The sequence below is a fragment of the Bos grunniens genome, chromosome 5, assembly GCF_055505025.1.
Source record: "Bos grunniens cultivar Pamir isolate PY7600 chromosome 5, Bosgru_T2T1.0, whole genome shotgun sequence".
In the NCBI taxonomy this organism is placed as follows: domain Eukaryota; kingdom Metazoa; phylum Chordata; class Mammalia; order Artiodactyla; family Bovidae; genus Bos; species Bos grunniens.
Window position 1 is genome coordinate 75536760 of NC_141169.1, and position 24587 is coordinate 75561346.

Consider the following 24587-nt stretch of genomic DNA (forward strand, 5'->3'; position numbering starts at 1 on the left):
TGCTCTGGCCCATGCGGTATAGGTTGCTCAGAGCTCCAGGGCTTCCATCCAGAGGAGGAGAGCCAGCTGCTGACCACGGGGCACCCCATCCACCATAGAACCCTGGAGCAAGGTCAAGGCCAAGGCCAGGGAAGGGGCCTGGAGCCTGGGTTTCCCTGCTGCTCTGTGGGCAGCCTCCTCCTGGTTCAGGGAGAGTGGGGCTGAGGGAATGCAGGAGGGGGCAGGTGGGGGATAGCACGGGACAGATAAGAAATACAGAACCTCGGCTCTGTAGGGACCTACCTCTGGAGTCTGTGCCCACGTGCATTTCTAACAAAGGTGGCAGTAGATAGTAGGGCTCAGGAGGCATTACCTTAGGTAACTAGGGAAACAGTGTCCTTGTTTGTTTATTTGACTGCCCTGGGTCTTCACTGCTGTGGGGACAGGGGCTGCTTTCTCTAGTTGCAGCGAGTGGGCTACTCTTCGTTGAGTATCGGGCTTCTCATTGCAGTGGCTTCTCTTTTTGCAGAGCACGGACTCTGGGAGTGGGCTCAGTAGTTGCGGTCCATGGGCTTAGTTGCTCCCAGCACGTCGGATCTTCCCGGACCAGGGATCAAACCCATGTCCCCTGCATTGTCAGGCAGCTTCTTTACCACTGTACCAGGGAAGTCCCCAAAGGTTTCTTCTGAAAAAGGTACTTTAAAGTCAAGACTGGCTTCAAATCCTTCAAAAGCACAGGGGCTAAGCAGGGGAGGCTGAGCAGTGTGGGGCCATGTGCAGGGTGACGGGCAACACCACAGGTGGCTTGAGGGCCTCACTGGGACAGTACAAGGTGCTCCTCACCAATTGTCCTTGTCGCAGAGACTGGGTCCAGACCAGCTCCACAGGCATCTGAGTGTAACCAGTTGTTAGATATTCTGTGTCAGCAGCACAACTTCCTGAGAAAACCCGTGGATTCTAAGTATGGACCTCTGCAGACTCAAGACACCCCTGTTCTCTTCGGTCTAAGCCCTGGGAACAAGGCAGCTGGAGGCTTTGTGCCGGTTGGTATGAAGGCAGCTCTGTGAACTTCAAGGCATTCATGAGAACTAGGAGTAGCAGCTTAAAACCAGCAAACTTAGGGCCAAGCGAGGAGCCAGAAGCCTCCAAAACAGCCCCTGCCAGAAGGGACTCAGGTCCTGGGTGGCAGGACAGACTGTGCCCACCTCTCCCCACATTGGGATGCACAGCAAGTGGCGACAGATAGCCCCGTGGTCTGGGCTCCAAGGAGGTGGGTCCACCACCCAGGGCCCAGGATGAGCTGTGTTACAGAAACACCACATGCTTGCTTCACTTCCTCCTGAAACAGGACACCCTGCATCCTCCTGACCAATCAGCTCAACATGGATCCAGGGAAGAGGCTCCAGCTCCCGGAGGCCCCACCCAGGATGGCCCTTCCAGGTGGGGGCTGTGGCCACACTCCTGGACTCTGGGCCCAGCTTCCTCCTGTTCTCTGTTGGGGTGACAAGCACGTGCTCTCAGAGGGACAGTGAGGTCTTGATAAGGACCCAGGTGACAGTGCTGACACAGCGATGGCCCAGACGAGGCTACACAGGGGTGAATTTCCCCGCAGGAAAGAGGGACTGGAAGTGGGATCCCAGTGAAGATTGGTATCAGGGGAGCAGTGCTCCTTAGGTCCTGGGGTTACTGCACCTCCCTGTTGCTGCACATGTTTAACATACATGCAGAGTACTGGGAAAGGAGCCCACAGAGCAGGAGAAGCACTGGCATCCCACTGGGGCCCTTCACCCCTGACATCCCGGCAACACGCAGCAGGGAGAGGACATTCGTGTTTGTCTCCAGCTGGGGAAGTGGCCGGTGCACTTACTGTTGTGTGTGGGATGTTGGACCCAGAATAGGGTGAGGAGAGTTGTTTCTATTGGTCTGAGAAGAGGGCATGTGTGCATCCAGGAAGCACTCAATCTGGAGTCTCTCTTCCTGAGACTCTGCCCCCAGGGTTCAGGTCCCTGTTAACCATTCATCTTCATTATTCTTCAGCCTGACCTATTGGTCCAAGAATATAGTCCTCAGACCCAAGCTCCTCTGTCTCCTGGGAACCTGACACTGAGATTCCAGGGCCTTGGACCTAAGCTCCCTGCTGGAAGGGGTCTCTGGGGACAGACTGTGAGCTCCTGCAGGGGGACCTGCCCTACTTTCTGTCCTTCCTGAACTGTGCAGGTTTGGGGGCTTCTTTCCATTTTCTGACCTGGCCTGCATCCCTCCAGTGCATGCTCTTCTGTGCTCACTTAGCCAAACTCAGTTTCTGTTGCTCAGAACCACAGGGATCTCAGCTGACATAGGGGTGACTGTGGAATTGTATCATCTGCACATTGAGCTGAATGGGGTCAAGATCTAAGGGTTCACGGGGACGTGGGGATGGACACTGAATGGTTCTGTATCCAGTGCCTGGAACCCTGCCTAGGAGAAGTCTGGGCAGGATTTGAATTCCCGAGGAACTTACAAAGAATTACAGAAGCAATTACACTCATGATTCGGGGATTAGACAGATGCTGGCCATGACTGCTGACATCTTCAGGAAGGAATGGAAGGGCTGATTGAAGCCTCAGGGAAACACTGGATGAGAGGGAGTCAGAGGCACTGAGGAAAGTCTTCCGAGGGAGGTCTGGACAAAAGTGGGGAGAGGGCCCTGCAGCACGTGGGGAGGGACTTAGGAGACGTCCAGGGATCACTTCCAGGTCCCGGATCTCTGGCTTCCGGCTTTGGGCTCCAGGCGTGGGAGCCAGTTAAGTGCTCACATGCTCCACACATGGAAACACAGAGAGTTGGTGCCCTGTGGAGCAGGCCCATGGGGGCAAGAGCCACACCCAGATTCTCCCCTCTCCTTCCGGGACAGGAAGAGCCTGAGGCACCCCATGAAGGCTCCTCAGAAGGTCCAGGCAGGTACAATCCCAGATGGGTGACCAAGTCAGAACATGGCCTTGGATGGAATTTCCCTCCATGCCTGCTCCCATCCTCCAGCCCCTCAGTCCTGCTCCTGGAGATCGAGTGAGCCTGGCCTCCAGTTCTGCCCTCAGGGGACCCCGCTACTGCACACTGCTTTGGTCTGCAATTAGGCTTCAGCATCTGTGCTCAGAGTCATGGGTAGCTGTGGAGGAGGTGAAAGCAGTTGTGTTAAGGTCAACATTCTTATGGGTTATTCTAGCCCAAGCGGGGAATAGATGAGTAGGGCAGGGCAGTGCCCCAAGGTAAACCCAGGAAGGAAATTCTGGAAGCTCCTGCAGGAGTCCTGGTGAATTGTGAGGCAGCCTGGGCAAGTGTGTTGCTGTCTCTCTCTCCCCTCTGTTTACGGCTGACCCTCTCTCACACCTGCACACAAGCCCTCCGCTGTCAGTCACCCTTGGGTGTCCATTCTGGTCCCTGGGGCTGGAGGAGGAGCATCCCAGTGCTCAGCCCAAGTCAGATGACATGGGCTCCCCTGGGCATCCCACGAAGCCTGCAGGGCTCCAGGATCTTAGGGAAATGATTGGATGGGAGCCCAGCAGGCAGACAGGAGGAGCCATGGAGGACGTGTTCCCTGAGACCCTGGGAGACAGGCTCCTGGGGAAGGAGGTCAGGCATCTGGAGCCCAGCTGAGCCCCTCAGTCAATGCAAGGAAGCCTCAGTGAATCAGCTCATATTTATTGAACCAGAGTCTAGAGAACACAAGGTGGAGAGAACCAGAACCACCTGAAATATCTTATCCAGCCTCACCCCCAGCTGAAGAAGAAACCGAGGGTCAGAGAGTCGTGTCTGTTGGCCCCAAGCTGTTTCATCTCTTGACACACCGAAAGTTCCTTGACCTGTTTCTGCCTCTTTGTTTCATCCTTCTTTCTTTCTTTCTTTTAATCAACCTCTGTTCCTCCTCCACATTTGGATTTTCATGGAAACGTCACTGGTCTCTCGGTGCACTCTGGACCCAAAGAGCTCCTGGCAACATATCAGATGTTCCATCCACTGTGTTGTCACACCACTGCTGCCACCAACATCATCACCACCATCGTCATCAAGAAGCCACTGCCTGAAGATCTACACAGACAATTCTTCATGAAGATGTACAGATGGCCAGCAGGTACATGAAAACATACTCAACGTCACTAATTATTAGACAAATGCAATCAAACTACAATAAGTTATCTCCCCTACAGCGATCACAGGGGCTCTCACCTACATCTACAATGCTCTGAGGCTGTGGAGAAAAGGGAACCCTCCTACACTGTTGGTGGGAATATAAATTGGTGCAGCCACTATGGAAGGCCATGTGGAGTTTTCTTAAACAACTAAAAATAGAGCTACCTTATGATTTAGCAATCTCACTTCTGGGCATATTTCTACAAAAAAATTAAACCTCTAATTTGAAAAGATACATACCAGAACTATTCATAATGGCCAAGACATGATATTAACCTAAATGTCTGTTGACAGATTAATGAATAAAGCAAAGGTGGTACATGTATACATACCATGGAATCCTACTCAGCCATAAAGAAGAATGAAATAATATCTGTAGCAATATGTATGGATCTAGAGATTACTATACTGAGTGAAGTAAGTCAGACAAAGACAAATATATGTTATTAGCTTATATGTAGAATCCAGAACATAATATAAATGAACTTACAGAATAGAAACAGACTCATAGACATAGATAATGAACTTTTTAACAAAGTTTTGTGGGGATAGGTGAATTAGGAGACGGGATTAACAGATACACACCAGATAAACAAGGGCCTGCCTACTGTAGTAGCATAGGAACAGTATTCAATACTTTGTAATAAACTATAATGGAAATGAACAAAAAAGAACATAGACATATACATACTCAGATACTCTGTCATGTCTGACTCTTTGGAACACCATGGACTGTAACACGCCAGGCACCACTGTCTATGGGATTTCCCAGACAAGAATATAGCAGGGTGGTATCATTTCCTCCTACAGGAAATCTTCCCTACCCAGGAATCAAACCTGTGTCTCTTGCTCAGCAGACACATTCTTTACCACCTGGGAAGCCCACATAAATCGATACCTGTATAATTGAATCACTTTGCTGTATACCTGAAATTAACAGAATACTGTAAATCAATTATCCTTCAATAAAACAAGCAAACAAAAGAAGTCACTCCCTAAGTAAGACACATCAGCTAGGGCCAAAGGTGAGTTGATGCTGGAGGAGAGGTCTAGAGACCACCACCAGGGGAAGACTCTTCCTGCTGGGACATCACAGCCTGTGGAGGGCGATAGAGGAGCCCCTGCCACTTCTGGATCCCAACAATCCTAACTGACCTTCTCCCATTTTCAACCCATTCGTATACCTGGCCTCTCATTGCTAGTTCGCCTGCCTCTCCCTTTATTCGGCCTCCAGTGTCATCTTTAGTCCAAAGTAAGTGGTTTCTGATGGGAGGGGAGTTTGGGGGAGAATGCATACGTGTATATGAATGGCTGAGTCCCTTTGCTGTTCACCTGAAACTATCACAACATTGTTAATCGGCTATACTCCAATACAAAATAAAACGTTCTTAGTATGAAAAAAAGTGGTTTCTCCCCGCCTCTCATTCTCTGGTCCCCCCTCCTCCCTTAATCCAGGCTCCAGGCCCTTTCCTTCTCTCTCCTCATCTATCACCTACATCCATCCCTTCCCTGATGTGCTCAACCACAGAAATGCCAAATTCCTAGCACCCAGCTTCATTAATGTGGTCTCCCTCTCTTTGCCTAGAACAAGGTACCTCTGCACTTTATTTATTTTTTTTTTTTGATTTTTTTATTTTTTTTTTCAGAGTATGCCCTTATTTATCTTTTTTTTTTTTATTCTTCCAATTTTATTTTATTTTTAAACTTTACATAATTGTATTAGTTTTGCCAAATATCAAAATGAATCCGCCACAGGTATACATGTGTTCCCCATCCCGAACCCTCCTCCCTCCTCCCTCCCCATACCATCCCTCTGGGCCGTCCCAGTGCACCAGCCCCAAGCATCCAGCATCGTGCATCGAACCTGGACTGGCAACTCGTTTCCTACATGATATTTTACATGTTTCATTGCCATTCTCCCAAATCTTCCCACCCTCTCCCTCTCCCACAGAGTCCATAAGACTGTTCTATACATCAGTGTCTCTTTTGCTGTCTCGTACACCGGGTTATTGTTACCATCTTTCTAAATTCCATATATGTGCGTTAGTATACTGTATTTATGTTTTTCCTTCTGGCTTACTTCACTCTGTATAATCGGCTCCAGTTTCATCCACCTCATTAGAACTGATTCAAATGTATTCTTTTTAATGGCTGAGTAATACTCCATTGTGTATATGTACCACAGCTTTCTTATCCATTCATCTGCTGATGGACATCTAGGTTGCTTCCATGTCTTGGCTATTATAAACAGTGCTGCGATGAACATTGGGGTACACGTGCCTCTTTCCCTTCTGGTTTCCTCAGTGTGTATGCCCAGCAGTGGGGTTGCTGGATCATAAGGCAGTTCTATTTCCAGTTTTTTAAGGAATCTCCACACTGTTCTCCATAGTGGCTGTACTAGTTTGCATTCCCACCAACAGTGTAAGAGGGTTCCCTTTTCTCCACACTCTCTCCAGCATTTATTATTTGTAGACTTTTGGATCGCAGCCATTCTGACTGGTGTGAAATGGTACCTCATAGTGGTTTTGATTTGCATTTCTCTGATAATGAGTGATGTTGAGCATCTTTTCATGTGTTTGTTAGCCATCTGTATGTCTTTTTTGGAGAAATGTCTATTTAGTTCTTTGGCCCATTTTTTGATTGGGTCGTTTATTTTTCTGGAGTTGAGCTGCAGGAGTTGCTTGTATATTTTTGAGATTAGTTGTTTGTCGGTTGCTTGATTTGCTATTATTTTCTCCCATTCTGAAGGCTGTCTTTTCACCTTGCTAATAGTTTCCTTTGATGTGCAGAAGCTTTTAAGGTTAATTAGGTCCCATTTGTTTATTTTTGCTTTTATTTCCAATATTCTGGGAGATGGGTCATAGAGGATCCTGCTGTGATGTATGTCGGAGAGTGTTTTGCCTATGTTCTCCTCTAGGAGTTTTATAGTTTCTGGTCTTACGTTTAGATCTTTAATCCATTTTGAGTTTATTTTTGTGTATGGTGTTAGAAAGTGGTCCAGTTTCATTCTTTTACAAGTGGTTGACCAGATTTCCCAGCACCACTTGTTAAAGAGATTGTCTTTAATCCATTGTATATTCTTGCCTCCTTTGTCGAAGATAAGGTGTCCATATGTGCGTGGATTTATCTCTGGGCTTTCTATTTTATTCCATTGATCAATATTTCTGTCTTTGTGCCAGTACCATACTGTCTTGATAACTGTGGCTTTGTAGTAGAGCCTGAAGTCAGGTAGGTTGATTCCTCCAGTTCCATTCTTCTTTCTCAAGATCGCTTTGGCTATTCGAGGTTTTTTGTATTTCCATACAAATTGTGAAATTATTTGTTCTAGCTCTGTGAAGAATACTGTTGGTAGCTTGATAGGGATTGCGTTGAATCTATAAATTGCTTTGGGTAGTATACTCATTTTCACTATATTGATTCTTCCAATCCATGAACATGGTATATTTCTCCATCTATTAGTGTCCTCTTTGATTTCTTTCACCAGTGTTTTATAGTTTTCTATATATAGGTCTTTAGTTTCTTTAGGTAGATATATTCCTAAGTATACCTCTGCACTTTAGACCCTCACATGTCCCTGGACCCCGCACTGCTCTGGGGGTAGTTAACTCAAGTCCTCCTGCAGACTCTCATAGATCTGGGTGAGCTCCTCCAGCTTCCTCTCCAGCTCCCATGCCCGTCGCCTCAGGCTTTCGGCTGCTTCTGTCTTTGCACCATTATGCAGGTGTATTGACTCCTTCACCAGGAAGCCCACATCCACCAGAAGGAAGACCCCTGCAGCAGCCAAACCCGCGATCTGGGCTCCTCTGGTAATTGTTAAAGCTGTGGCTTTGAAACCTGTCTCTATATGCTGGATGCCTGGGCCTGAGATTCTCCCAGGGCTCATGTAGATGCTTGCATTGGCTGCAGAGCCAGGGTTGGCATTGCCTGTCTCCATGGCATGGATGTGCATTTCAATGCATTGTACAGCTTCTTCCTTTTTTCTGTCAACAATGTGGGGGTTGCTCTTGAGTACCTCTAGGAGAACTTTCCATTTCTTGACAACAGTAGACATCATGCGACTGGCTTCGGTTTCTGCTGATGACCTCTTCACACGTTCGATGATACTGGTGGACACACTGGTCACACCGGCTGCTGCTCCCAGCCCTAACCCAGTGGCCAAGAGCGCCACACTGGCCCCCATTGTCACGGGTGCCAGGGCCAGGCCAACGATGGTCAGAACACCAGACACAGCACCAGTGCTGTGGGCCATCACGTTGGAGATGGTACATCCCTTATGGACCTTCTCAACCTTGTCTGCAAGCTCATGGAATTTGCCTATGAACTCCTCCAGCTGCCGTTTCACCCGAGGAAACTTATTCAGAAACCTCCTCCTGTCCAGCTGCTCTTTGGGGAGTCTTTCTTGGTCCTCCTCAACTAAGACTCTTTTCAATTCGTTCAGATAATTGTGTAGTTCATCCGTGTCTTCCCTGTAACGATGAAGGGCAAGGGATTAGAAAGGCAGTTTGCTTGTCTGTAAAATTGGCTCCATAATATCTATTCTGCATAAATACAGATGTTACTATAAATCATTAGAAAAGAATTTTATAAATGTAAACTTTTCTCTTTCAACCTTAAACACGTTTCATACTTTATAGATGCTCCATCTTGAAATAGCTAAACTTGGAATAGGTAAACGAGGTCACCTTAGGATACCGGCAACTTAAGAGAGGTATTTGAGAGAATTCCCAGGGGGTCCAGAGGTTTCAACTCTGCACTCCCACTGCTGCCCTTGACTCAATCCCTGGTTGGGGAATGAGGATCCCACAGGCCATATGGCTCAGCCAAAGAAAAGGTATGTGGTAAAGATGTCTCACAGGTGGGTCAACACCACCACTTTGAAAGAGTTTTTGGAGTGGGAACTCCACAGATAAACAAAGACATGTAGGACTGGAGGAGAAAACCTTCATTCAAGGGCTTCAGTGTATAGTCAGAAGTCTCCCTGCCCTTGGCTACTGGGAAGTGGTCCCTAAGCCCATAGAATTCTGACTGATAGGAGTATCCTTGCATGCCTGGGCCTTTGGTCACTGGTCAGTCTGACAAGGTGATGAGTGACCAAAGGTCTCTGGGTCTCATGGTATCAGTTCTGCCATTTGGCAGAGCTGGACACTGGGGCACGAGTCTGACTTCCAGGAGGGGCTGGAGATGACAGGTCAGGGTAATTTGGCTTTTAAGCAAGGTGAGTGTCCCTGATGAGCAGTACTCCATGCATCTTATCACACACCGAATCCATGTCAGTAATGTGTCCTGAGGACAATGGAAGCTTCGTATGTGAAACCTGCCCAGACTCCGCCCTGTGGCTGGTGGGAACTTTTATCCTTCCCTGTAGTAAACTGTAGCTGGGATCATGAAGCTTTCAGTGAGTCCTATGCATTCTATAGGGAATTCTTGAACCTGAGAGTCGTTTTGGGGATCCCCTAAATTTGCCACTGAAGTCAAAGTAAGGGCAGTCCTGGGCACTGTGCCTTTGCACTTTGCAGATTGGCTGTCTCTATGACCTAGAATAATTTAAACCCAAAAAGTCAGAGCTAGAAGGCACCTTATAATCATTTGGTCTGCCATCTGCTGTCTTCTAAGCATTGAGCCCTTGACCTTCTCAGCAGAAGGTCACTGGGTCCACCCACTGCCCCAGTTGATAGGGAAGAGGGAGATGAGCTATGAGCCCTGTTTCCCTTGGACTCTCCAGCTCACCTCACTGACTCCTGACCCATCACCCAGCACTCTCAATCGCTCAGGGGTCACCAACCTAACTCACAATTTACCTGGAGACAGCTTCATTGCCTGCACCCGAAGGCCGTGTGCAATCTGTGGAACCTCTAAAGATTCAAGGGACTTGAGGAAACAGTCATCTGAACAGCTGAGCCTGAGGAGACCGGCACTTACACAGTTGGTGGAGGAAGCATTTTCCTCTTGGGTGGGGATGTGTGAGGCTCCTCAGAATCCCTCAAATGTCACACAATCACATCCACTCATTGTGACCCTGGAGGGCTCCCTAAGCCACATGGCCATCCCACTGTCAGGGGGACTCCATGTAGACTAGAAGAGGGTCCCAGATGGAGTGAGAAGCCAGGTCCCAGGCAGGGTGTGCAGACACGGTCACCCAGGGCCCTCTAGTCCAGCATGAGGGGATCCCACCAGGGAGGGAAGAAATGTCCCCCTCTCCCACTCAGGGGACCTCTGCTAGGGTCACAGTCCCTTCAGTTCTGTGTCCTTAGGGCCCAGTCTCTTCACTCTAGTCCTGGTCCTGCTGCCCAAGCCTTCCTACTAGTCCTCCAACCTGGACCCACTGCTCCACCCTGATCCCTGGGTCTGACCCTGGTGCAGGCCTCCCTGGTCCTTTGGACGAGATGATTATACTTGGTTCCCCACCTCTGACCCTGCAGTTCACTCTGAGGACATCACCATAATCCATCAGACTGAATTGCTATTCCCATTGGACACAGGACAGATCTGAGATTCAAAGTCTTAAGCCCACGGTCCCAGGATTTGGGCACAGCTAGATCCAGGATCCCATCAGCTCCTCCAGTTCCTCTCTAGCCTCTGTCCCTTATGGGCCAGCAGGATCCTGCAGGGTTCGTACAGTTCCTAACATCAGGAATAGAAAGACTGTAGGCAGAAACCCAGGACACAAATGGTGGTGTCAGGATTTTCCCACTTGTCCCAAAGGAAATTCTGCTTGGTTCTCCTCACCAGAAAGAAGACCCTTGACCCCTGTCTCTTCCCAACAAGCTTTTAAAATGTTACTATTGACTGAGTACTTACTCTGTGTCAGTCATTATGGGAAGCACTTTACATGCATGACCTCAGTGTCCTCACAGTAAAAATGAAAATATGGAGAAACTAAAGCAGAGAGTAGTTCAGTAACTTGTCCAAGGTCATATAACCTGCACCTTCCTTGCAGGTTTCCTCTCTTCTCAACCCACGATCATTAACTGTCAGCAAATGACATGGAGGAAACATTCCTGATGGGATCTTGGGAAGGAACACCCCTGGCCCCAACAGTAGGGTCCTGCCTGGAGGAGGCGTTACTCCAGGAGGAAGCTGGCCTGGTGCTGGTGGTGGGTGACCTTCCTGGTCACCTGTGCCGGTTACCTGGACAAACTGGCCTCAGCCTTAATTCTCTCCAGGAATTCATTCAGCAGGAGTAGCAGTTCCTCTCTGCTCAGTATGTCCCAGAGACATTCAACGACCTCCTCAAAAAAGATCTCAATATCTAGATGAAAGAAAAGGGAATAAGATTAGAAGAATTAGTGGTGGGACATAAATGTTATTGAGTATAAAATAGTTAAAATTCATCTTTCTGAGCAGCAGTCACCTGGGGTGCTCTTGGTGAGGTCACCTAGGGTTATGGATGGACTGTCCCCCCTCCACCCCCCAATTTGTGTTGAGGAGTTAACCCCCTGGTGACCTTTCTGAAGATAGGGCTTGTAAGGAGGTTAGGTGAAATGAGGTCCTATGTGGGATTCCCAGGTAAATTGAGGGCATAGGTGGGATTCCCAAGGAGTTCAAGTAGTAAAGAACCTGCCCGCCAATGCGGGAGATGTAAGAGAGGCAGGTTTGATCCCTGAGTCAGGAAGATCCCTTGAAGTAGGGCATGGCAAGCCACTCCAATATTCTTGTTTGGAGAATCCCATGGATAGAGGAGGCTGGCAGGCTGCAGTCCATGTGGTTGCAAAGAGTTGGACATGACTGAGCAACTGAACACACATATACAAAGAGAAGACAGAGCAAGTGTGATTTGTTAGTTACCCCTTCCAGAATAGGTGGGCAGTGCCCTATAAATGAATGCTTTCATGTTTGGGTAGTGAGACAATTGAATACTCACATTAAATGGGATAAAGAATGTAATGACTACAAATAGCCTCAGATCACTACAGGGTAAGACTACTCCTCAATGAGTTATCAAAATCCCTGAGTGATTTCAGAGATCTGGAGGTTATGGAATTGTAGGTAAGATATTGGTGGCCAGGCTATATATGTGTGTATGGGCTGAAACTTGATATCAAATGTCTTTCTTGGTAAATCCACACAAAGAGGCATTATCTTTATCTCACAGAAGAGGCAAGTGAAACTCAGACAGGACAATGGACAGCCCAAGGCCACAGAGCTGAAAGCTCTGAGGTTGAATCCAAAGTCAACAGTTAGACAGTTCTTGGACATGACTTTGAAGTCTCCTTACATTTAAAATTCCTGTGATTTGTTCATTCTACTCTATAGCACACAATGGGGATTCTTTGCAACTCATTTTTGGTGGTGAGCATGCAGTAGCATATATAGAAGTAGAAATATAGTGTTGTACACACGAAACTTAGAAAACATTACAAACTCATGTTACCTAATTTTAAAAAAGACTTTAGGACCACATGCCATTGAGCAAAACTACCATGTGAGAGGATTCCTGTTTCTGACCACAGACTCTAGGATGGGCAGGGGAGGGGATCCACCAGGTGGAGGAGGGGTGGAGCCAGATGTGATCCTCAACACCCCTCCCCTCCAGGTGGGAGGTGGCAAAGGCCAGACTGGGGTTCAGAGCAGGGTCCACTGACCCTTGTAGAGAGGCTGGGCTGGTGGCTGGGAAGAGCTGGAGGAAACAGCTTCTGTGGTGATGCCCTAAGGTCTGGGAGCGGGAGGAGGTTTGGGCCAAGGGAGAGAGCAGGAGAAGTCCAATGATGCTGGAGGACCTCCTCTCCCAGGCCTGCCTGGCCTTGGGGACTGCCATCTGCGGTCCATACTCCGCGTGTGCTCTCCTGGCCTCCGTCCTGAGTCACTTGCTTGGTGGGGGGAGAGGCAGGAAGTCAGCACCTTGGTCATGGCTCCCTAGGAGAGGGCTGGGAAGGAGGCTGTGGGCAGACCCCAGGGTGAGGGGAATCTCCTGGTCTCTCTTGGAAACTCAAGGATGCCTATCCATCGTCTTCATGGTTCTTGATTCCTCTGTAGTTTAACTCAGCCTGGAAATACCACCTTCAATTCTGGGTCACAAGTAGGAATCTTCCAGAGAAGAAAGAGCTGACTACCTGAGCAGTGTCCCAAGTTTTCTGAGCTCATGGTGGCAGCAGGGGCTCTCAGATATCTCCCTTCAGCTCCTTATCTGCATCAGGCTGGAAGGAGGTGTGACCTCACCCTTGGGGAGAGAAAAAGACTGTGAGCTCCACTGTGAGGAGCAGAGGCTGCAGGGAGCAGCGAGGGACAAGTTCTCCGGTGGGTTCCCCCGGGACGGCCACCAGTGCCTCCAGGAACTTAGCCCAGTGCGGTTCTCTGTCTCCTGGGCTCTGCTGGTTGTTAGTTAAGAAAAGTCATTCACCTCCTACAGCTCCTTCCAAGCCAAGTCAGAGTCCTGCTCTCCTGTTGGGGCACAAGGAGAAGGTAATCAGACAGGAGACTGCTATCTGCGAAGTTATAGGAACAATAAAGCCAGAGACTAGAAGAACAGATAGGAGGTGATACTCTGGAAATGAGGTGAGGTTGGGACACCTGTGTTTTTGAATTGGTAATAACTAATATTAATGATATCATTGATCCAGTGTCCTTAACATGCAGGCTCCTGAAACTCACTCAAACTTAGCTGAGTCCAAATTGTCACGCTGGTGCCAGGGTCTGGACTAGACCCTGAGTCTTTCTGGTGCAAATCACATGTGTGTGATGACTATGCTCTACTCCCTATATATACAGAAAGATTTATTTGTGGATATATGTTCATTGGTAAATGACTCTTCCTTCCAAAATGATGTCTTGCTCCCTATCAAGTCTCTCCTTGATAAAGTTCCTGGTGATACGGCTCCCATAGCCCAGGTCTTCCTTGCTTCTGCAAGAGCCTTTTTCCCCACAAGGGCCTGGAGTCCCACAAGCCCTGCCCAAATTCCTGTATCCCTGCTCTGAGTGGCTGAGACCCCTGCAGCTGTTCTGTCCTCCTTGCTTTCCCCTCCTGAATATTGGACTTGATGTAGTTTCTAATCCTTTATGTAAATAATAGTGCAAAGAATACTCTCCTTGTGTAAAACTTCACCTACATCTGAGACTGTATCCTTAAGCTATATCTAGAAGTAGAATTAAGATCAGATGGCATCAACACCTAAAAAATTTCCATACCTAGAGCCACCATGCCATGCAAAGAAACTGTAGCAATTTATGTTCACACTTATAATATATGAGGGTGTCCATCCTTTCAGATATACCCATTCTCAGTGGTCTTTCTTTTAAAAAATCAGATCTTTATAATTAAATCATTTATTTTGGTTCTGAATGTGATAACCTTGCCATGGGAGATGAAGAAGGAAAGCAAGTGTTGATGTTTAGCTACTCTTTTTAAGAAAGCAAAAGAGCTTCTGTCAACTACTCCTCCTGAGACTTGACTGAAATGATGGTAAAGGTATATATAGGTATAATACCATCTACTGATAAGAGTGCCTGGTTTCTGTAGTGTAGTGGTTATCATGTTCACCTAACACGCAAAGGGTCCCCAGTTCAGAATCGAGTGGAAACAGCTTCACTTGGGCTTCCCTTGTGGCTCAGTTGGTAAAGAATCCACCTGCCATTCAGGAGACGTGGGTTCTATCCCTGGGTTGGGAAGATCCCCTGGAGAAGGGAACGGCTACCCACTCCAGTATTCTGGCCTGGAGAATTCCATGGGCTGTGTAATTCAAGGGATCACCAAAAATCGGACATGACTGAGCAACTTTCACTGATAAGAGCAACTGGTGTTTGTGATCATTGCTCTGCATTGGTATCGGCTCTGAAACTTTACCAATGGTACCTCATATGTCCTTCCATTAGCTTTTGAGATGTGTACCATTGTATCCTCATTTACAAATAAGGAAGCTGACATATAGATGTTAGCTGACTTACCTAAGTTCAGAAGGCTTGCCCTTGGTACACTGGTTCCACCCCACTCATGAGCTGAAGAACCCATAGCCTTCCTCTCCTCCCTCTGCTGCTAATAAAAACAAGCATGGGAGCAACAGGAGACCAGAATCTTCAACAAATGTCTGAAGACTCACTGGATGGAGAAGTGATAGCTGAGTAAAGAGGAGTGCAGTAGAGGGAGAGAAACAGGGATCGTGTTGACAGGAGAGAAGAACGGTCTGCTGGGCAGAGCTCCAGAGGGAGCAAGATGAGAGGGAGGCCGAGGGGAGAGCAGGGGACAAGCCCACCACCCCCATATCCCATCCCATATTCACAGCAGCTTTCACCCTTCACCAGACTTTTAGAAAGTTACTTGAAAATGAGATGCAGGAAAAAAAAAATGATGACATGTTTGTTTAATTATGGAGGAAAGTAAAGGATACCCATGAGAGAGATAGATGTGGGATCCAGGAGTCAGGAACATCAACCCCGTGGGAAGGGAATCCAAGGATTCCAGCTGGGTGCGCAGCAAACCTAGAGAGAAACCAGTCCAGAATGGGATAAGAAGTCCAGAGTCTGTGGGGACAGGGGACACGGTATCACATGAGGCACCTTTGGAAAGAAATGGAGGAAATGCTGAAGATAAACAGTGAAAGGGGTGAAAATGAAGCCAGTTAGAAACATCAGGAAAAACTAAAGCTCAGGAGGAGAAGGGGATGACAGAGGATGAGATGGTTGGATGGCATCACTGACTCAAAGGACATGAGTTTGTGTAGGCTCTGGGAGATGGTGATGGACAGGGAGTCCTGGCGTGCTGCAATTCATGGGGTCGAAAAGAGTCGGACACGACTGAGCAACTGAACTGAACTGAGAAGCATGTACAGCTATATGGTACAAGTTAGCTCTTAAAAACTGCATTAAAATATCACAAAAAAATGTAAACTCTTTTGTTTGATTTAAAAAAAATCTTAAGTAAATATATCTATATCCAAGTCCTTTGGAGACAGGTGTAAAACTGAAGTAATATTAATATATATAATATGATATAACTCACAGGTGTATTATAACTCACAGGTGTATTAACTCACAGGTTTATTAGTGATTCAAAAATCTTAGTTTTATTTCATTTATAGTCATTATAAAATAAGCTTTATCTTAATAAAATAACTTTTATCTTTTAAAATGAAAGAGTATATAAATATGTGAAGTAATGTACTTGTTAATATAAAAATCAAAATACACTTCTAGAACTTGGGAGCCAAAGTACTGAAGGGAGGAGGAGGATTAATATCTCAGTTTACAAAGCTGGGAATTTAGAAATAGTAGGTCCAGTCGAGAGCATCAGAAACGAAGATGTAAATAAAGTGCTTCCAAGTACAAAGCTTTGTAATAGAGGATACACAATTAGTGGAATAATGATATAAGGAGAAGAAGGGGAAAGGTATAATTGAAAGTATAAAAATAAATGAACTCCTTATTTTTCCTAATAAGAAATAAATAAATGCTATCAAATTTAAGTCAAGAAAAACCAAAATGCAATACTTACCACTTATTAGCTATTGTGGTTGGTGACTTCCCACTTGGCACCAGGCACCTTCCCAACTGCTTGGTATGAATTCACTTCCTTTTAGTTCTCACAATGATCCTATAAGAAAGGAAACTGAAGCTCAGAGAGGTGAAGCAATGTACTCAAAGCACACAGCTAGTGCTAGAGCCAGACTCCAAGCCCAGGTTCCTGTCTCCTGGGCACACATTCTCACACTATTGCAGCTCCCAATGTAGTAATAGCATTGAAAGACACTGATTAACTATCTAAAGAAGAAGCTTTTCCTTGGGAAGGAATGAGCAGAACCCTCTGTACAAATTGATCTGTTCTAACCATATGCACTTAGGACTGGATTGTTTTACTCTAAGACAGCAGCAGTCACTTTATAGCAGTCAGTAACCCAAAGAATGCGGTGGTTTCTAGTGCCACCACCTTAAAGATGATGGAAGAAGCTGAATTAAATGCCAACAAGAAATGTGTGACTCCTGCTGTGAGAACTGTCAGTGTAGGAGACATGTCATGTTGATGAAACGTAGTTCTCTAGAAAAGTAGGCATGAAAACAGGGTTAAACCAGAATAATGAGAGTGAACTGTGACCTTAAAGAGATATTGTCTGGCAGCATCTTGCCCACCCACATGTACACCCATGGACTTCCGTCCACTCAAAGGAAGGAAGACCACTTGCAGGGGAGGTGAATTCCAGAGACTGCATCTCTGCTCCTGCAAAGAAAAGGATGCTCTTGAAGATGATCAGAGAAGTGGTCATTAGGGGGCACCCACATATACTAATAACAATAAAAGATAATGATTCCTATGAATGTTTCAATGAGACAGGCTGAGTCTGTGAAAGGCCATGAGTTCATAATAATATTCAAAGAAGAGGACTTTAGAAAAATGTGGCCAAAAAGAGAGACATAAAGGTTAAAAAGAATGCTAGTGGTTATGCAGGAGACGGAAGATGAAAGAGAAATGGGATCGATTCCTGGGCAGGGAGGATCCCCTGGAGAAAGAAATGCTTGTCCACTCCAGTATTCTTGCCTGGGAAATCCCATGGACAGAGGAGCTGGGAGGGCTACAGTCCATGAGGCTGCAAAGAGTGGACACAGCTGAGCTGGTATCTTTCTTTTGTTTCTATGGTGCAAAGAAGAGTAAATGAAATGGGAAATATTTTGTTGTAATTGAATTTAATAATAAGAGGAGTCTTGACGTCTATGGGTATATTCCTTTCTGTTTATTTACACGAATGTTTGTAAAGGATTGAGAAAGAAAGAACCCCTGACATCCGGAGGCTGGCCTGGTGTCACAACAGGGTGCTGCTCTTCTCCCGTTGGATGTACAGGCTCTCACAGAACTGCAGCCTCACACAGGGTCACCCTGAGAGCAGGAGCGAAGGAGACAGCAAACACCTGTCACTGCGCCCCCCAACACCACGCCCCCTCCCCTGGCTGAAAAGAGGGACTTCTCCTTCTTACCAATCACACCTTCAGCCTTGCTCTGCTCTCCCCTCTCCATAGATGAAGTACTGAGAACCCGTTGGTAGTGCTGCCTCTCAGTCTCTGCAGCTCCCAATCCAGAGCAGCCCCATTTCCTTAGAGCTTCCCCTAAATCCCCTCACATACGCTCCAAGCCTAGAATCTTTCTTTCTGTACCTTCCTCTGCAATGTTCACAGCTCTCCCTCAGGAAGAGTAACCATCAGCTTGTTTTTAGGGAGTGTGCCTTGTGTCAAAGGCTGGAGGCACCGTCATGTGGATGGAAGAGAATTCACAAAGGCAGGCCCTCCTTCAAGTACATGGAAGAGGAGAGCTGGCTGGTGCCCTGCCTCCTCCTCTGCCCAAAAGCGGCAGGGCCTCAGGAGGCAGGTCAGCCTATTGAAATCATGAAACATGAGAACAGAGTCAAGTAGAAAGAAGAGGAGGGCTCAGACAGAAAGGCCGGCTCCTGGATGATGACAAACAACTGTAAATGCGTTGAACACTGGACTCATACTTCCATCCTTCCCTCCCATTCTTGGCCCCTTCCTGACCCTTGTCTGGGGCCTCAGATGGGTGTGGATGCTGATAGTGCTTCCTCTGCTGGATTCCTATCCAGGGCTTCCTCCTCTGTGAGCCTCTGATTGGTCCCTTTCTGGAAAGGCCGTTAGTGGGAGAGGGGAGGACCCTGGAGAAGCCTGTCCCTGCCCAGCTGCATGGCCAGTCATGCATCCCTTCCCTCCTAGTGGGCAGACAGATTCTCCCCAACCATCTCCCTCCTGTGCCTGCAGTCACCCTCCCTGGGAAGGGAAAGGGGCGCTAAGAAAGTCCCTGGCTGAGCACCCGGACCTCCCGACTGCCCCAGCTCCTGTCTTCCTCACACTCTCTGTCTCCATAGGGCCTGCTGCACGAGACTGACACCTCACTTCGCACAGGCTGCCCTTCCCAACAACATGTGCTTCCCCACTGGCCTCACCGCATGACGGGGTACTTGTCCCTGGAGGCCCAGCTCCAAGCCTCCCTCTGCCACCTTCCCCCAGTTGCTCTCCAGCTCCTCTCGAAGGTGGTACATTCCTGGTCATGGTCTCTTTTTGCTCAGTTTCTCCAGGTCTGAGAACCCTCCCGCGTCATCAGGGGCCCTGTCTCTTCTCTGCTGCTCCTCCTGTCCAGGGCCTCTGGGCACCATTCGCCCTCCTGGGCACAGCCTGGCTAAAATATGAGGGATGGACCCCTTATGGGGACATGAAACAAGCAGCTTCTCAATGACACAGCACAACCCCAGTTCCCCCTGTTAAAATTAGAAAGGGAGGGAGGGGAGAAGAGGGAGAGAGAGGAAGAGAATGGAGAAGAAACCAAAGATCCTAATCAATCAGTCAAAAGGACCCAACGTACACCAGAGAGAAAAAACTGAAGGGACTGAAAGAAACTCAGCAGCGGCCACAGGACTGGAAAAGGTCAGTTTTCATTCCAGTCAGAAAGAAAGGCAATGCCAAAGAATGCTCAAACTACCGCACAATTGCACTCATCTCACATGCTAGCAAAACGATGTTCAGAATTCTCCAAGCCAGGCTTCAACAGTATGTGAACCATGAACTCTCAGATGTTCAAGTTGGATTTAGAAAAGGCTATTATACTGATGTCTGTAGAGTTTGGCTTTTTATCTTAATACTACAACATCGGGATGTATATGAACCTTGTGCAGTGAGCCCTTCTCACTTCTTCCAGCAGGGCCACCTTCCCCACACAGGACCACCACAGAGTAGAGGGCTTGGCAAACACAGGAAGCCAACGCCCTTCGACTCCCCGCTTGGTGTCTGGTCCGTCTCCAGGCCAAGTGTCCCTAAGGGCCTGGCATTGAGCCTGGCACTCTGAGGCAGGGTTTTTCAACAAACCTTGATTCCTTGTATCTGAAAAAAATCCCCTTTCCTCCATCAGCCCTAGCCTAGCACCCTCGGGACAGCTTCAAGGTGGCCAGGTCATAGGAGGAGAGGCTCTGACTCCTTGTCCTCCTCCACCCCATCTGCTTCGTTTAATTTCCTAAATGGCTGAGTATGCGGAACATACACCTTCCTTCTGGGGTCGCTGCTTATGTGTCAGGAGTCCACATCCTGAGCTGAGCCCACCTGAGCAGGTGTGGCCCTCCCTCTGCTCTGTTTAGGGTCCCTCGGCTGGGAGGAAGCCCTCAGACACACCTGCCTCCACATCCAGGCTCTGCCCCTGCTTAACCTGCTGACCTCACCCTCTGAGCTTCCATTCCTTCTTCTGTCAGTTAGGGACAGTCATCCTTATCTCAGACAGTCGTCCTGAGGGTGGGAAGATGGGATGGGTGGGGTCTTACTCACCTGCTTACTCAGGAACCATCCTCTATCCAAGTGTGAACAAGATCCAGTTGTTCACATCTGTGCAGATGCAGCCACAAGCTGTGCGTCTCTGCAATGATCACATACACCCTCTGGGCCCTGATAAACTCTGGGAAGCAAAAGTGAAAGGCAAAACCCTTATTTCTGAGTGACTCAAGTTAAGCAAACATCCTGCCCACCAACCCCACCCTGGGCTATTCCCACCCTCCTGCTGACACCCTAGTCAAACAAGTCCAGTCTTGACATTCCACGCCCTTCTTGACACAGTCCACCCGGCCTCAGGCTCCTTGAAGGAAGACCTGCCACGAGCGTGAGTCCCTCGGCAAATCACTCCTCCATAATTCCATCTTCTCACCCACCAACCCCACTCACCAGCCTGCCTGCTTTGTTCATCTTGTGCCACCAGCACGTGGTACTGTCCAGAACACACCAGTTGCTCAGTGCATACTGGTCACACTCTGCTGTGGAGGGCCACGCTCATGTGGCTTCCAGGATTTGCTCACACAAGTTCTTCTGCCAGGGACACCTGCTGCACCCAACCGGGACAAATCTTCCTGCAAAGCCCGAATCTGGCATCACCTCCTCTGAGAAGCCCTCCGTGACCTCGCCTGCAGAGCCCACTGTTTGCTGCTCTATGCCCATCGTACCTGGAAGAGGGGCCACAGAACATGCCTCAGCCACTCTAAACCCTGCCTCCACCCATTATGATCAGATCCCTCTACTTAGCCCTGCTGGCAGGGACGGAACTCACGCCTTTAGTTCCGGGGGCCCACAGGAGGAGGCCCAGCCTTGGTGGTCACTGCCATAAGGTGGATGCAGAAGTTCGTGGGAAGGGCTGAGAGCACGCTGCCCTTTGCTACCTTGGCTTATCTCCACCTGACAACAGATTTTTTTCTCTCCAAATGGAAGACTTTTATCAGAAAACCAGTGTCCTGGCGACTCAGAGAAGTCTGCAACGGAGAGCTGGCCCTCTGTCCTGCTTGGTTCCTCAGCAAAGAGCCTCTGTGGATGGGGGCTGAGCATGTGGCAGGCGCTGTGCTTGCACTATCCATGCCTTTCCTGTTGAATCTCACATCAGCTCTAGGAGTGCTGGCTCCATTTCACAGATGAAGAAATGGAGGTCAAGTTCCCACAGTCTGCGAGTCCTGAAGCTGGACTGCTGGTGAACTTCTCCGTTTGCCTCAAGCAGAAGTGACTGCAGTGGACCTGGATGCCCCATGGAGGCCCGCCTGGCCTTCCCTCAGGGCTGCTTCACCCCAGGAAATGTCCCTGGGCCATTATGGTCCCCTCCATCCAGGTTTGAGGGAGGGACAGGAGATTATTCCATGAGGATAGCCAACCATAGTTTGCTCTTAAGGCCAACTTTTATGTATCTGTTGCATTTTGCAGGTAAGGGAGCTAGGAGGAGGAGAGAGGTGGGGTACTCTTCCAGGAACTCAGGGACTTGTGTTTGGTGGGAGAGTGTCAGCAGCTCACATCCTGCAAACATCCATTTGACATTCTGTCCCAGTGCTCAGAGCTCAGGCCAGAACAGACGCCACAGACCCCAGACACAGAGGAGTCAAGTGGCAAATGGGCCGCTGCCTTGCCCACTGACCTGCACAAGTCCACTCCTGAGCTTACTGGAGCTGCTGGGAATCGAGGATGCCTCCTTTCCAGAGCTTTGGGTCCTCTGAGGACAGCCAGCTCTGGGCGTCACCACTACAGAAGGGACACAGCAGGGAACAGTGGGAGGCAGGAGCTTTCCTGGAGGGAAAATCCAAGCAAAGTCATCCCTCCCACCTGCTTACTTTAAACCTCAGGCAGAATATCAGGGGCAGGGAAAGCCATGTGTGCCTCCCCAGGGGAAAACTGCCAGCACGAGGGTGCCCAGGCCCCACTTCCTAAGTGCCTTCCACCACAGGATAACTAGGGACCCCAAGCCAGGATCAGGCTGGGTGGCTTGGGTGTCCTGGAACTCACCTCCTGGCCAGGTAGCCCCTTCAGCAGGCCTGGAAGCCCATGATGACGTCTGTGATCTTCAGGTCCCACTCCTCCTCCAAGTGGGCCAGCAAGCCAGCCGGGAAGAAGACCTTGCTCTGGCCCATGCGGTACAGGTTGCTCTAGAGCTCCAGGGCTTCAATCCAGAGGAGGAGAGCCTGCTGATGACCATGGGGATCCCCGGCCACCACAGAGCCCTGGAGCAAGGCCAAGGCCAGGGAAGGGGCCTGGAGCCTGGGTTGGCCCTGCTGTTCTGTGGGCAGCTTCCTCCTGGTTCAGGGAGAGTGGGGCTGAGGAGATGCAGGAGGGGGCAGGTGGGGGTTAGCACGGGACAGGACAGAACCTCGGCCCTGTAGGGACCTTACCTGCTGGAGTCTGTGCCCACGTGCATTTCTAACCAAGGTGGCAGTAGATAGTGGGGCTCAGGAGGCTTTACCTTAGGTAACTAGGGAAACAGTGTCCTTGTTTGTTTATTTGACTGCCCTGGGTCTTCACTGCTGTGCGGGCAGGGGCTGCTTTCTCTAGTTTCAGCGAGTGCACTACTCTTCGTTGAGTACATGGGCTTCTCATTGCAGTGGCTTCTCTTTTTGCAGAGCACGGGCTCTAGGGAGTGGGCTCAGTGGTTGCGGTGCACGGGCTTAGTTGCTCCCAGCATGTTGGATCTTCCCGGACCAGGGATCAAACCCATGTCCCCTGCATTGGCAGGCAGCTTCTTTACCACTGGACCACCAGGGAAGTCCCAAAAGGTTTCTTTTGAAAAAGGTACTTTAAAGTCAAGACTGGCTTCAACATCCTTCAGAAGCACAGGAGCTAAGCAGGGGTGGCTGAGCAGTGTGGGGCCATGTGCAGGGTGACGGGCAACACCACAGGTGGCTTGAGAGCCTCACTGGGACAGTACAAGGTGCTCCTCACCAACTGTCCTTGTTGCAGAGGCTGTGTCCAGACCAGCTCCACAGGCATCTGAGTGTAACCAGTTGTTAGATATTCTGTGTCAGCAGCACAACTTCCTGAGAAAACCCGTGGATTCTAAGTATGGACCCTGCAGACTCAAGACACCCCTGTTCTCTTAGGTCTCAGCCCCACCCCTGTTCTCTTAGGTCTAAGCCCCGGGAACAGGGCAGCTGGAGACTGTGTGCCACTTGGTATGAAGGCAGCTCTGTGAAATTCAAGGCATTTGTGAGAACTAGGAACAGCAGATTAAAACCAGCAAACTCAGGGCCAAGCGAGGAGCTAGAAGCCCCCAAAACAGGCCCTGCCAGAAGGGACTCAGGTCCTGGGTGGCAGGACAGACCTCTGCCCACCTCTCCCCACATTGGGATGCACAGCAAGTGGCAACAGACAGCTCCGTGGTTGGGCTCCAAGGAGGTGGGTCCACCACCCTGGGCCCAGGATGAGCTGTGTTACAGAAACACCACATGCTTGCTTCACTTCCTCCTGAAACAGGACACCCTGCATCCTCCTGACCAATCAGCTCAACATGGATCCAGGGAAGAGGCTCCAGCTCCCGGAGGCCCCACCCAGGATGGCCCTTCCAGGTGGGGGCTGCGGCCACACTCCTGGACCCTGGGCCCAGCTTCCTCCTGTTCTCTGTTGGGGTGACAAGCATCTGCTCTCAGATCAGCAGTGGGTCTTGATTAGGACCCAGGTGACAGTGCTGACACAGCAATTGCCCAGCCCAGGCTCCACAGGGGTGAATTTCCCTGAAGGAAAGACGGACATGAAGTGGGATCCCAGTGAAGGTCGGTATCAGGGGAGCAGTGCTCCTGAGGTCCTGGGGTTACTGCACCTCCCTGTTGCTGCACATGTATAACATACATGCAGAGTACCGGGAAAGGAGCCCACAGAGCAGGAGAAGCACTGGCATCGCAGTGGGGCCCTTCACCCCTGACATCCATGCAACACTCAGTGGGGGAAGGTGATTCGTGTTTGTCTCCAGCTGGGGAAGTGGCCGGTGCACTTACTGTTGTGTGTGGGATGTTGGACCCAGAATAGGGTAAGGAGAGTCGTTTCCATTGGTCTGAGAAGAGGGCACGTGTGCATCCAGGAAGCACTCAATCTGGAGTCTCTCTTCCTGAGACTCTCCCCCCAGGGTTCAGATCCCTGTTAACCATTCATCTTCCTCATCCTTCAGCCTGACCTATTGGTCCAAGAATATAGTCCTCAGACCTAAGCTCCTCTGTCTCCTGGGAACCTGACACTGAGATTCCAGG

The 24587-nt window shown here is 49.1% G+C and overlaps 1 protein-coding gene across 5 annotated transcripts; it reads right to left on the reverse strand.

The window, feature by feature from the left end:
- Positions 1 to 5757: 5757 nt before the first annotated feature.
- Positions 5758 to 20515, reverse strand: LOC147372431 (apolipoprotein L3-like). 5 transcript variants are annotated; one of them, XM_086401324.1, is made up of 6 exons: positions 20380 to 20509; positions 16568 to 16666; positions 13484 to 13524; positions 13197 to 13303; positions 11275 to 11395; positions 5758 to 8612 (listed from the first exon to the last, which is right to left on the reverse strand). In XM_086401324.1, exons 4-6 carry the CDS (start codon positions 13225 to 13227, stop codon positions 7748 to 7750), a joined length of 1017 nt encoding a protein of 338 aa, XP_086257450.1. In that variant the 5' UTR covers positions 13228 to 13303; positions 13484 to 13524; positions 16568 to 16666; positions 20380 to 20509; the 3' UTR covers positions 5758 to 7747. The 5 variants fall into 5 exon arrangements, with proteins under 5 accessions (XP_086257450.1, XP_086257448.1, XP_086257449.1 ...); XM_086401322.1 differs by lacking the exon at positions 13484 to 13524 and having other exon boundaries at positions 20380 to 20515; XM_086401323.1 differs by lacking the exons at positions 13484 to 13524; positions 20380 to 20509 and adding an exon at positions 18217 to 18373.
- Positions 20516 to 24587: the final 4072 nt, after the last annotated feature.